This window comes from Durio zibethinus, chromosome 22 (genome assembly GCF_047325235.1).
Source record: "Durio zibethinus cultivar Kanyao isolate XHJ-2024 chromosome 22, ASM4732523v1, whole genome shotgun sequence".
In the NCBI taxonomy this organism is placed as follows: domain Eukaryota; kingdom Viridiplantae; phylum Streptophyta; class Magnoliopsida; order Malvales; family Malvaceae; genus Durio; species Durio zibethinus.
Window position 1 is genome coordinate 1,415,050 of NC_143183.1, and position 10,993 is coordinate 1,426,042.

Sequence of the window (10,993 nt, forward strand, 5' to 3'; positions counted from 1 at the left end):
AATGAAGTGTTTCATGATCAAATTGTGGTTGCTTCACACCACATCCACATTCCTCGTAAAGAACATGAAGTCCGTTATGGGAATTATTCTTACACTTATGGAGGAGATAATGTTTACCAAGTGTCACATGGACATGTATATGTGCAATCTTTATGGAGAAACGTTCAGAATCCAACTTATGGTACAGTCGTACAGATAATCAGCTCAACACTCTGTCATTATGGAACCAGTTCGATCCCCTCGAGACATACTAAATTTTGCCATTTCCATAGAACTTGTTTGGTTGCCCGATCAACCTTCAATTTTAATTTGTGATAAATCTGTTTCCAGTAACAATCCCAAATCACGAGATGATTGTAATGCTACCAGAGCATTGAGGACAAAATTGTTCCCATGGAATATAACGAAGCAAATCATGTAGTGAAGATGGAAAAGTCTGATGTTTCAAGTATTTGCTGTCCAAAGCAACAAAAAAATAAGAAAGAAAGATGGCTGATGGGTTGCACAGGAGAAAGAGAATGCAGAGGATGGAAGAAAAGAGGCGCTGACGTGAAAAAAAAAATCTGATACGGAAGTCCACTGAGTCAAAGTATATCTATTTGAGAATAAAGTTTAACACTATTCTAATTAGGGAATTAAGATTATTAGAAAAATGAAGTCCTCTAGTTTCATATAATTGTTTTTGGATCAATCAAAGGCCATGAGCCTTGATTTTTTTTTTTTACACAGTGTCTTAGCTATTTAATAAAAAGAGATGGAGCTATTTTAAAGTGGTGTTGCAAACCAAGAAGAGAAAAAAGAAAAGCCAGAAAAATAGAGTGAAAAGAGAAAAGGGAGAGTTAGTTGAACGGAAGTTAATTCGTGATCCGATTGAACTAAAATTTTATCAGCAGGGTTATAATTCAAAGTTCTACATTTTGAACGGTGAAGATCATGTTTGAAGCTCTTTAGGAACAAATCCAAGGTGTTTTTGTTAAGTCACCTATTTGGTGAGATTTCTCTAATTGTCTCTCTATAGTTGATGATTAGCTCTAGTTTTAGCTAGAGAAGAACTTTGTATATCTATTATTTGATAGTGGAGATTTTTCTGGTGGTCCGTAATTTTTCTCTCTACACTAGAGGATTTTTTATGTAAATCTTGGTGTATTTTATTTTTCCTGTGTTTTTTTTTATTATTGATTGTTATCAATTGCTATGGGTTTATTACGATATATTACTTCTGCATTATTGTGTTTATTGCTTCAAGCCTAACAAGTGGTATCGGAGTAAGGGTTATTTTGAGACAACGATACATAAGCAGCCCAAGACAAAAGTAAATTTTATTTAAAATCATGGAGGGTGATACAGGTTCTATGATAAAATTAACAGCATCAAATTATTCAATTTGGAAGCCTGTGATGAAATATCATTTATACTGTAAAGATTTTTATGTGCCGATATTAGGTGATTTGGCTAAGCCAACAGATATGAAAGATGAAAGCTAGAAGAAATTAGGCAGAAAGACGCTAGCTACAATAAAAAAAAATGGGTTGATATCAGCGTATTCCATCATGTAGTGCAGAAGGTAGATGCCCACATTGTTTGAAAAAAATTAACAACATTGTATGAAAGAAAAACATGTATGAATAAAGTTATGCTTGTTAAAAGCTTACAACTTTATAGTATAGGGATGAACGATCTATTACAAAGCACTTGAGTGATTTTCAAGATATATTTAATCAGATGACTACTATGGAGCTTAAGATAGATGATGAAATGAAGGCATTATTTCTTTTAGATTCATTGTTAGACAGTTGAAATACTCTAGTTGTGACTGTTCTTAATTCAACTCCTAATTATAAGGTAACATTGGAGATGGTAAAAGCTAGTATGCTTAATGAAAAAATAAGGCAAAAAGATGTAGACTCTGAGAATCAAGCTTTGGTCGCAGAGAATAGGGGAAAAAATATTTACAAAGGTCAAAACTCAAAAGGCCATAATAAGTCTAAATATAGGTACAAGTCCAGAGATAAAGTGAAGTATTTCCATTATGGTAAAACAGGTCATATAAAATAACACTGTAAAATCTTGAAGAGAGAAAAGATGAGAAAGACAATAGTTTAGCTAATGAAAAAGTTACAGTAGTGAATTCATATGGTGATTTAGTTACTTTGATTTATACACATGGTGATTGTAATCACGTTGGTGATCCTGACATTGAATGGATAATTAACACATGAGCGACATATCATTGTGTTCCTAAGAGAGAGTTGTTTATAACTTACAAAATGAGAGACTTTGGTTGTACCAAGATGAGAAATAAAAGTGTGTCACAGATTATTGGGATTGGTGATATTGTTGTATAAACTAGTACAAGCTACATGTTGACTTTGAGGGATGTTAGACACATTTTCGATATGAGAATGAACTTGCTTCCTATTAATGCCCTCGATAAGGAGGAATATGAGAGTCGATAAAAGAATGGGTAGTGAAAGCTTCTCAAAGGATCTATAGTAGTTACAAGAAAAAAATTATGTTGCATAATGTATAAGACATGGATGCAATTGAATGACAACCAGGTAAATACCATTGAGGATAATGTTTCAGTAAACTTGAGGCATAAAAAGCTAGCACATATGAGTGAAAAGGGGTTGCAGGTTTTGGCAAGGCAGTTTCTCATTCTTTTGACCAAAGGTATGTCTCTCAATTCATGTGATTATTGTTTGTTTGGCAAGCATCGTAGAGTTTTTTTTGTAAGAGTTCTCAGAGAAAAGAAAATAGATTGGAATTGATTTATTCTGACATATGTGGTCCCATTGAGGTTGAGTCATTGATGGTAGCAGGTATTTTGTTACTTTTATTAATGATGCTTCACATAAGACTTGAGTGTATATGTTGAAAAATAAAAGCTAAGTATTGCAGTATTTTTAAAAAGTTCATGCCATGGTGGAAAGGATGACAGGGTTATCTTTGAAATGTATTCAGACTGATAATGGTAAGGAATACACATCAAAACTTTGAAAAGTACTGTTCAAAGCATGTGATCATGCATGAGATGACAGAACTTGAAACACCACAGCATAATGGTGTAGCTAAAAGAATGAACCGCACCATTATGAAAAAAGTCTTGTATGTTGATGATGACAAAATTACCAAAGCCATTCTGGGTTGAAGCAGTTAACACAGTTTGTTATTTGCTTAACAAATCACCATCAGTTCCTTTGAACTTTGACATTCTAGAAAGAGTGTGGACAGGGAAATATGCTTCATACTTTCACTTGAAAATTTTTGGATGTAAAGCATTCATGCATGTGCTTAAAAAGCAGAGATCAAAGCTTGATAGTAAAGTTGCACAATATGTTTGTAGGATATGGTGATGAAGAATTTGACTAAAGGTTATGGGATCCAGTGAAAAAAAAGACAGTTAGAAGCAGAAATGTGGTCTTTCATGAATAAAAAACCATATTAGACCTTGAAAAAAAATGAAAAGACTACACAAGATACTATTGAGTGTAATGTTTCAACACCGATAGAGGTTCCACAAGAAAGAGCCATAGATGGTGAAAATGAACAAGAAACAAAACTTAGGGATATGAATAAGCTAGTCATAGTTAGTGATGAGCCAGATGCAATCAATTTTGAACAGAGAGAACAATCATTTCTAACAAGAGTGTTGAGTAGGGGGAGCTACCTTAAGCATCAGATGATGTAGAGTTTCAGTCTAGGAGATCTACTAGAGAGTGCAGGCCATCTATCAGGTATCCAAGTTTATATTTTATTTTAGTTACCAGTAAATAGAGCTAAAGAGCTTTCAAGATGTGTAGGCTACTTCGAATAGAGAACATTGGTTAAAAGCAATGAAAAAAGATATAAGTCATTACTAAAAAATGGTAATTATGATCTTATTAAACTTTTGAAAAGAAAGAGGCCATTGAAAAATAAATGGGTGTTCAAATTAAAAAAGGATGGTGACAAACTAGTGAGGTATAAAGCTCGATTAATGGTGAAAGGTTTTTATCAGAAATCAGGTATCGATTTTGATGAGATATTTGCTCCAATTGTGAAGATAAGTTTCATTCAAGTGATATTGGGATTAGTAGCTAGTTTGAATCTTGAGCTTGCCCAACTTGATATTAAAACTGCATTCTTGCATGGTGACTTGCAGGAAAACACTTATATGAATCGGCCTGAGAGCTTTAAAGTGAAAGAGAAAGAGCACTTAGTTTGCAAATTGAAGAAAAGCTTGTATGATTTGAAATAAGCTCTGCAACAGTGGTACAAGAAGTTTGATTCTTTTATGGTGAGTGATAGCTATAAAAGAATGGCAGCGGATCCTTATGTGTATGTCAAAAAATTTTCTGATGATAACTTCATTATTTTCTTATTATATGTTGCTGATATAGTAGTTGTGGGACAAGATATTGGTATGGTTTGCAGGTTGAAAGAATAACTATCTAAGTCCTTTAACATAAAGGATTTAAGTCCGACAAAGTAGATTCTTGGTATGGACATTATCCGAGATATAAGAGCTGAAAAGTTGTGATTATCACAAGAAAAGTATGTTAAACGGGTACTTAGTAGATTCAACATGCAACATGCTAAATCAGTTAGTAGTCTATTTGCTAACTATTTTCATCTGAGTAAAAAATCTTGTTCAGTATCTAAGGAAGAGCAACTAGTTATGTCTAGTATTCATTATTCTTTTGCAGTCGGTTCTTTAATATATCTTATAATTTGTACACGGCCTGATATTGCCCATGCAGTTGGTGTAGTGAGCAAATTTTTTTCTAATTCGAGAAAAGTTCACTAGTAAGTAGTAAAATGGATTTTCAAATATTTTAAGGACATCTCAAAAATGTATTTGAGTTATGGAGTTTCACAACCAGTTTTAGAAGGGTTTACTGATGCTAACATGACGAGTGATCTTGATGGTAGAAAATCTACTTCAAGATATTTATTCACTTTTGTAGGAAAAGCTGTATCTTGGCAGTCTAAGTTGCAAAAGTGTATTGCTTTGTCAACTACAGAGGCTAAGTATATTGCAATAATCGAAGCAGGTAAAGAAATGCTTTGGATGAAACATATTCTTTTTGAATTAGGGTTGAATCAAAAAGAGTATGTGATGTTTTGTGATAGCTAGAATGCTTTAAATTTGAATAAGAATACCATGTACCATGCTAGAATAAAATACATTGATGTTAGATATAATTGGTTATGTTCAGTGATTGAGGAACAACAGATGTTATTGAAGAAAATCCATACTGATGAGAATGTAACAGATATGCTGACTAAGATACTTCTCAGAAAAAAGCTTGAGCTCTATAGTAACTTGGCCGGAATGAGTTTCTTGGCCAAGGTAAGTTTCAAATGAAACTGCTATGACGATGAATCTTCTTCTAATAGGGCTGAAGGGGGAGATTGTTAGGAAAATGAAGTCTAGCCATGTAATTGGTTTTGGACCAATCAAAGGCCATGGACCTTAGTCTTTTTTTTTTTTTTACACAGTGTCCTAGCTGTTTAATAAAAAAAGGTGGGACTGTTTTAAAGTGATGTCACAAACCAAGAAGAGAAGGAAAAAAAGCTAGGAAATTAGAGAGAAAAGGGAGAAAGGAGAGTTGGTTGAACGGAAGTTGATCCATCGTTCGATTGAGCTGAAATTTTGTCAGTAGGGTTATGATTCAGAGTTCTACATTATGAACGGTGAAGATCGGGTTTGAAGCTCTCTAGGAACAAATCCAATGTGTATTTGTTGAGTCACTTATTTGGTGAGAATTTTTTCAATTATCTCTCTCTAGTTGTTGAGTAGCTCTAGTTTTAGCTAGAAAAGAACTTTGTATATCCATTATTTGATAGTGAAGATTTTTCTGGTGGTCCATGGTTTTTCTCTCTACACTGGAGGGTTTTTCACGTACATCTTGGTGTGTTTTATTTTTCCTATATTTTTTTTATTATTGATTGTTGTCAATTGCTATGGGTTTATTGCGATATATTGCTTTTGCATTATTGTGTTTATTGCTTCAGGCCTAACAAAGATTTGAAAGAACCTTAGTGTGAGAAAAAACATAGACATCTTGCGTGGAAGCTTGTCTGGACAGCAAAGGTGGCACCGAAGGAGAAGTATTTCTTCTGGAGGTTGATTCAAGGATATCTCCCAACAAAAGACAAACTCATTGGGAGGGGAGTGCAAGTGGGGAGTGAATGTCTAGTTTTTGGGACTGGGGAGTCATGGCAACATTCGTTTTTTGAATGCCACATAAGCATGCATATCTGGGCTGAGATTGATCTCTCCGGTGGCTATGATTCTCATTCTCGTATTTCTACAGATGTTCGGCATAGTTTCCTGTACCTAGCAGACCAGAAGGTGGCCTTACATTTGGCTATGAACTGTATATGGCTTTTATGGATGAACAGAAATAAGTATCTACATCACAGGGTTTGTTTGCTGCATAAAAACTTGCAGGGAAAGGCCCACTGCATGTTGAGTGATAGACATGCATAGGAACCACAGCACCTATCCTCACAACAACACAGCCAACAGGTGGACTGGTTGCCTCTTGAGGGCATATTTAAGCTTAACGTGGATGCATCTTATGTGGCCCAAAAGAACGAGGTAGGGTTGGGGGCCGTTCTTAGCGGCTGCGATAGAAATATCCGCTTCTCAGCTTGTTATGGGGGAGCAAAGGCAAATAGTGCTTTAATGGCAGAAGTGCAAGCAATTAAATAGGGTTTGCAGATAAGTGGAGAAAGTTGTGGTAGAAAGTGACTGTCTTTTAGCTATAAAAGAGATACATGAAGTGGGAAATTCGTTTTTCACTAGAAGTAATATAATCCAGGATATTAGCTTCTGGTTTGCAGACATGTGCTTTTCACCATATTGATAGAACTGCTAATAGGTTAGCTTATTGTCTTGCAAAAGTGTCCTTTACTTTACGGGTACAAAGGTATGGATGTACTCTCTTCCTCAACTTTTGTGTAATAAGCCTTTGTAATGAGTGACTGAAAACTACTGCTTCTATCAAAAAAAAAAAAAAAAAACAATGATATGAATTAATGAAAATTTGGCCAAACCAAACAGGCCAGCCTCCTGCTGATTACATTGTTTAATGTATTTGTTGATTAATTCCCTTAATTATGTTTCAAGAGAAATTTTCTTTTTTTCTTTTCTTCCTCTATCATAGGCATCCAGTGTTGAACTTATCAACAGTGTAGCCACTCTCTTTAATATGTAGAAAATAAATAATTAGAAGAGGTCAGGTTGCTGGTCGTACTTTTTTTAAAAGTTCTCTATGATCACTGATTCGTCTTTGCTTCAAATTCTTTTTGGCAATTATGGTATAAAGCAGAGATGAATGGCCATGCAATTTGGTTTAACAAAATAATTTAGATATGATAATTATTTATACTAATATTAAAAGATTAAAGATATAAAAAGCTCTTGAATTATAATTAAAAAATCATTCAAAATTCTTTTATTGCAATAAATTAATCTGTCTAATATTTATTTATATCTAGTTAAGGTCTTATTTAGATGAAAAAATTAACACTGTTAATTTTTTGTTTGTTAAAATAAATTTTCATATGACACTAATACAATAAATTAAAATTTAGTATATTACGTAATTAATATATGTGAAAATTAAATAAAATAAACTTTTTTTTATCTCTCTTTTTTTGTTTTTGACTAAGGGGAGGGTATAACCCTTATAAGGGCGAAAAAAGGAAGAGATCTTGACTCGAAATCAGAACTTCTATCTCTTCGTAAAACCTCCTTAGCCAATAGACCAAGAGGTGAATGACTTATATTTTTTTAAGATCCCTTTAAAGATTTAGTTGACTATAATTGGTGTATTGATGGATTAAATTTTGTCATGTGGTTATATTTCATCTATTTAAATGTTTAATTAAATCAAAACAAAAAATTAAAGGTTAGATTGATCGTAATAAAATATTAAGTCCTTAAATAATTATTGAATTATAATTCAAAATTATTTGTGACGTCTTAATCAAATTAAAAGCTAACAGTTGTGTGACATGGTAATAAAAAAAACAAACTTTTAGTTCCACTAATAAAAGTTCAATTTGTAATAATCTCAATTGCCAAAGCCAAAAAAACAACAACTAATGTTAAAGATGTATAGCAAATTTTCTTTATTCTCTTACATTTTTCCCTCATTCTTCTCAACTTCATATCTTTATTTTCAGTTTCCTTTGAAAGTTTTAAGAATTCAAAAACAAGGTAATGATAGAATAAGAGGATACTAAAAAATTGTGGTGATAGTCATATATATATATATATAATATGTAGGAAGAATCAATTTATACTGCAAGATTGTTTTAGTTTTACATTTTTTAAATTAATTCCAATATATTCAAAAAATGAAATTAAACCATTTTTTATTTTTACTTCGCTCTCTTTTTTTTTTTTTGGATTTATTAAAATTAAAGATCATAAAAATATGTAAATTTTTTTAAATTTTGTACCATGTAAATTGATTTTTTTTTAATATATGCATAAAAAGAGTTGGAAAGAGTGACAGTACTTATGTTAAATGGATCTTTTTTCTTTTTTCCTTTTGTAAGGATTATGCTCTCCCCTTAACAAAATAAATAAATAAATAAAATTCAAGGATATTGAGATGCTTTGCCTTTTTCTGTTGTCAATCTCGTTCCCAAACAATATTTTGGATGTGTTTCATGTCTATTGAGAGGGCTTTTCAATAAATAGTCTCCTTATTTTCAAGGTCATATAGTTGAGATCCGTACATAAATTTTATTTTAATAATTAGATTAATTTGGAGTTTATTTTTAAAATATTATCGGTATATATATATATATATACACAGACAAGCAGTAAATCACAAAATCACATTTTATAAAAAAAATTAACTTTAAAATTTAAAAATGCTAAAAACAAATACACTTAATTTTAAAAATATATTTAAATTTATTTTTAAATTTACCACTTTTGTTGATGTCTTGGAAGATTTACCACAATTATTCATGGCCTCCAATAGCAAAAAATAAATAAATAATCAAGAATGTGAGATTATTTGGTGAAAACAGAGTTTTATACACTTGAAACAAACAATTCTTAATTGAGTACAACGAAATCAAACAATTAAGGTTAATCTCATGATCTTCCATGTGGCTTTTTGTATGGAAGACTTCAACGCCTTATTTAACATTAAAAAAAATGAATACTATTAATGAAAATGATTTCTTGAAATAATAAAAAAAGATATCTGAAAAAAAAATTTCCCCAAAAAGCATCAATTTGCTTCACCAGTTCACCTTCCTACAGTTGACACGAATTTGTCCTTGTTTGCCAGTCAAAGGCTTAATATTTCCCATCTTAATCATTGACTTAGAAAAATCGTTCCAAAAAACTTCAGGGTTGGAGCTGTAAGTCTTTACAAGATCATCGGTTGAGCCACCATTGAAAAGCGCTTGATCTGAGATGAGTAGTCCTCTCTTCTTCACCAAGTTTTTGAAGTATGAAGTGTCAAAACGTGCAGGTGTGGGATCTAGAGGAGCGAGGTTAGTGTTGCCTCCATCACGTGGGCAAGTTGCTCTACGCTCTTTGGCAAAGGCAGGGTCGATATTTGTTGCATTGTAAGTTCTGTTCCTAAAGGTAAAACATTGTGCTAACCCAATGGTATGGCCTCCGGAGAGGGCTACAAGATCTCTCTGGTTCAGACCTTGGTTCTTGAAGTTGTTGATTAATGCAGGAAGGTTCATGAATGGAGATGGAAGGACACTGTTTGCAAGATTCTTGCTAGCTGTGGTGGAATCTCTCCTCCCTAGCCTCACCTTCCATGATGGTCCTCCCAGCTGCAGCAACCATGACAGTTTTCATTAGAAAATGATTGTTTACAGAATTGCTGACAATGGAAATGATAGATTGAGTTTTCAATTTCAATCGGATAACATAAGTCCATACCGCAACTACAGAATCTCGAGCTGCAACAGCCAAGATATCGGCACAAGACACTACGGGGCGTCCACAAACTTTGTCTACTTCAGCCTTAATTTGGTCGATTACTTCAAATCCTCTGGTAGAATTGACATTGGGACGTGCATTCTTTTCACTATCAATGGTAGATGTAGAATCCAGCAGAAGGGAACCATCACAACCCTGCATTACAATGGCAAACAATTCAAGCTTGCAACTTAAAAAGAAAGGCTAAATATTACCGATAATAATGAAGGAATGTTGTGAAGTTAATGTAGTACATTAACGAAGCAGTCATGGAAGTGCAGCCGAAGTAGAGAAGCTCCCATGCGCCGCTCTCGATGGACAGCAGCATGGACTATTTTCTTGATGGCAGGCAAAGCTTGGGGACAAACTTGGTCATAAAATTTGGGGGATAAGGAAAAAGCAGTGGTTGCAAGAACTAGGCAGACAAAGGTATGAAGAAGAAAATTGGTGGGTGAAGCCATTGGTTAGAAAGTTGAATTTGCTCTGAATTAATTTTCTTTCTTTTTGTGAGTTTTGGGAATGGTTGGAGTGCTGCTGGGTATTTATAGCGAGCAATTTCGATTATGACTTAGCCAATCGTTAGACTGGTTCTCAAGGCTTTTATTTTATCTTGTATTGACTGTAGGCCGGTTTCTAATAGATTTTTTATTCTCGAAATTGACATGGTCATGTTCAAAACGGATTTTTTTTAATTGTAGACATAAAAAAATCTGATAAAAATAAGGAAAGAAACAAGAAGAGAACTTAAAATGAAATGGATAAGGAAAATAATAAAGATTGAATTGAAGGTTAGATTTGAGTTCCCTTCATAAAATACAAGATAAAAAAGTAATCAAGTTTATTAAATATTCAAAATTATCGGGAAAAATTATATCGATTTTTTCCTTACCATGGTATTTCAGATAAAGGAGGTTGTAGTCTAATTAAAAAAATAAAAAAAAATTATAAGGGTTGGAATTTAAATTTTAAATTTGTTGGATAAGTCAATTTCATATTTTATAAGCAATTACATGAATCAATAGAATTAAGATTTAA

The 10,993-nt window shown here is 33.0% G+C and overlaps 1 protein-coding gene across 1 annotated transcript; it reads right to left on the bottom strand.

The window, feature by feature from the left end:
• Positions 1–9,069: 9,069 nt before the first annotated feature.
• LOC111307212 (peroxidase RIP1-like) lies at positions 9,070–10,520 on the bottom strand. The gene is made up of 3 exons (XM_022905226.2): positions 10,213–10,520; positions 9,920–10,114; positions 9,070–9,810 (listed from the first exon to the last, which is right to left on the bottom strand). The coding sequence occupies exons 1-3, from the start codon at positions 10,417–10,419 to the stop codon at positions 9,259–9,261; spliced, it is 954 nt and encodes a 317-aa protein (XP_022760961.1). The 5' UTR covers positions 10,420–10,520; the 3' UTR covers positions 9,070–9,258.
• Positions 10,521–10,993: the final 473 nt, after the last annotated feature.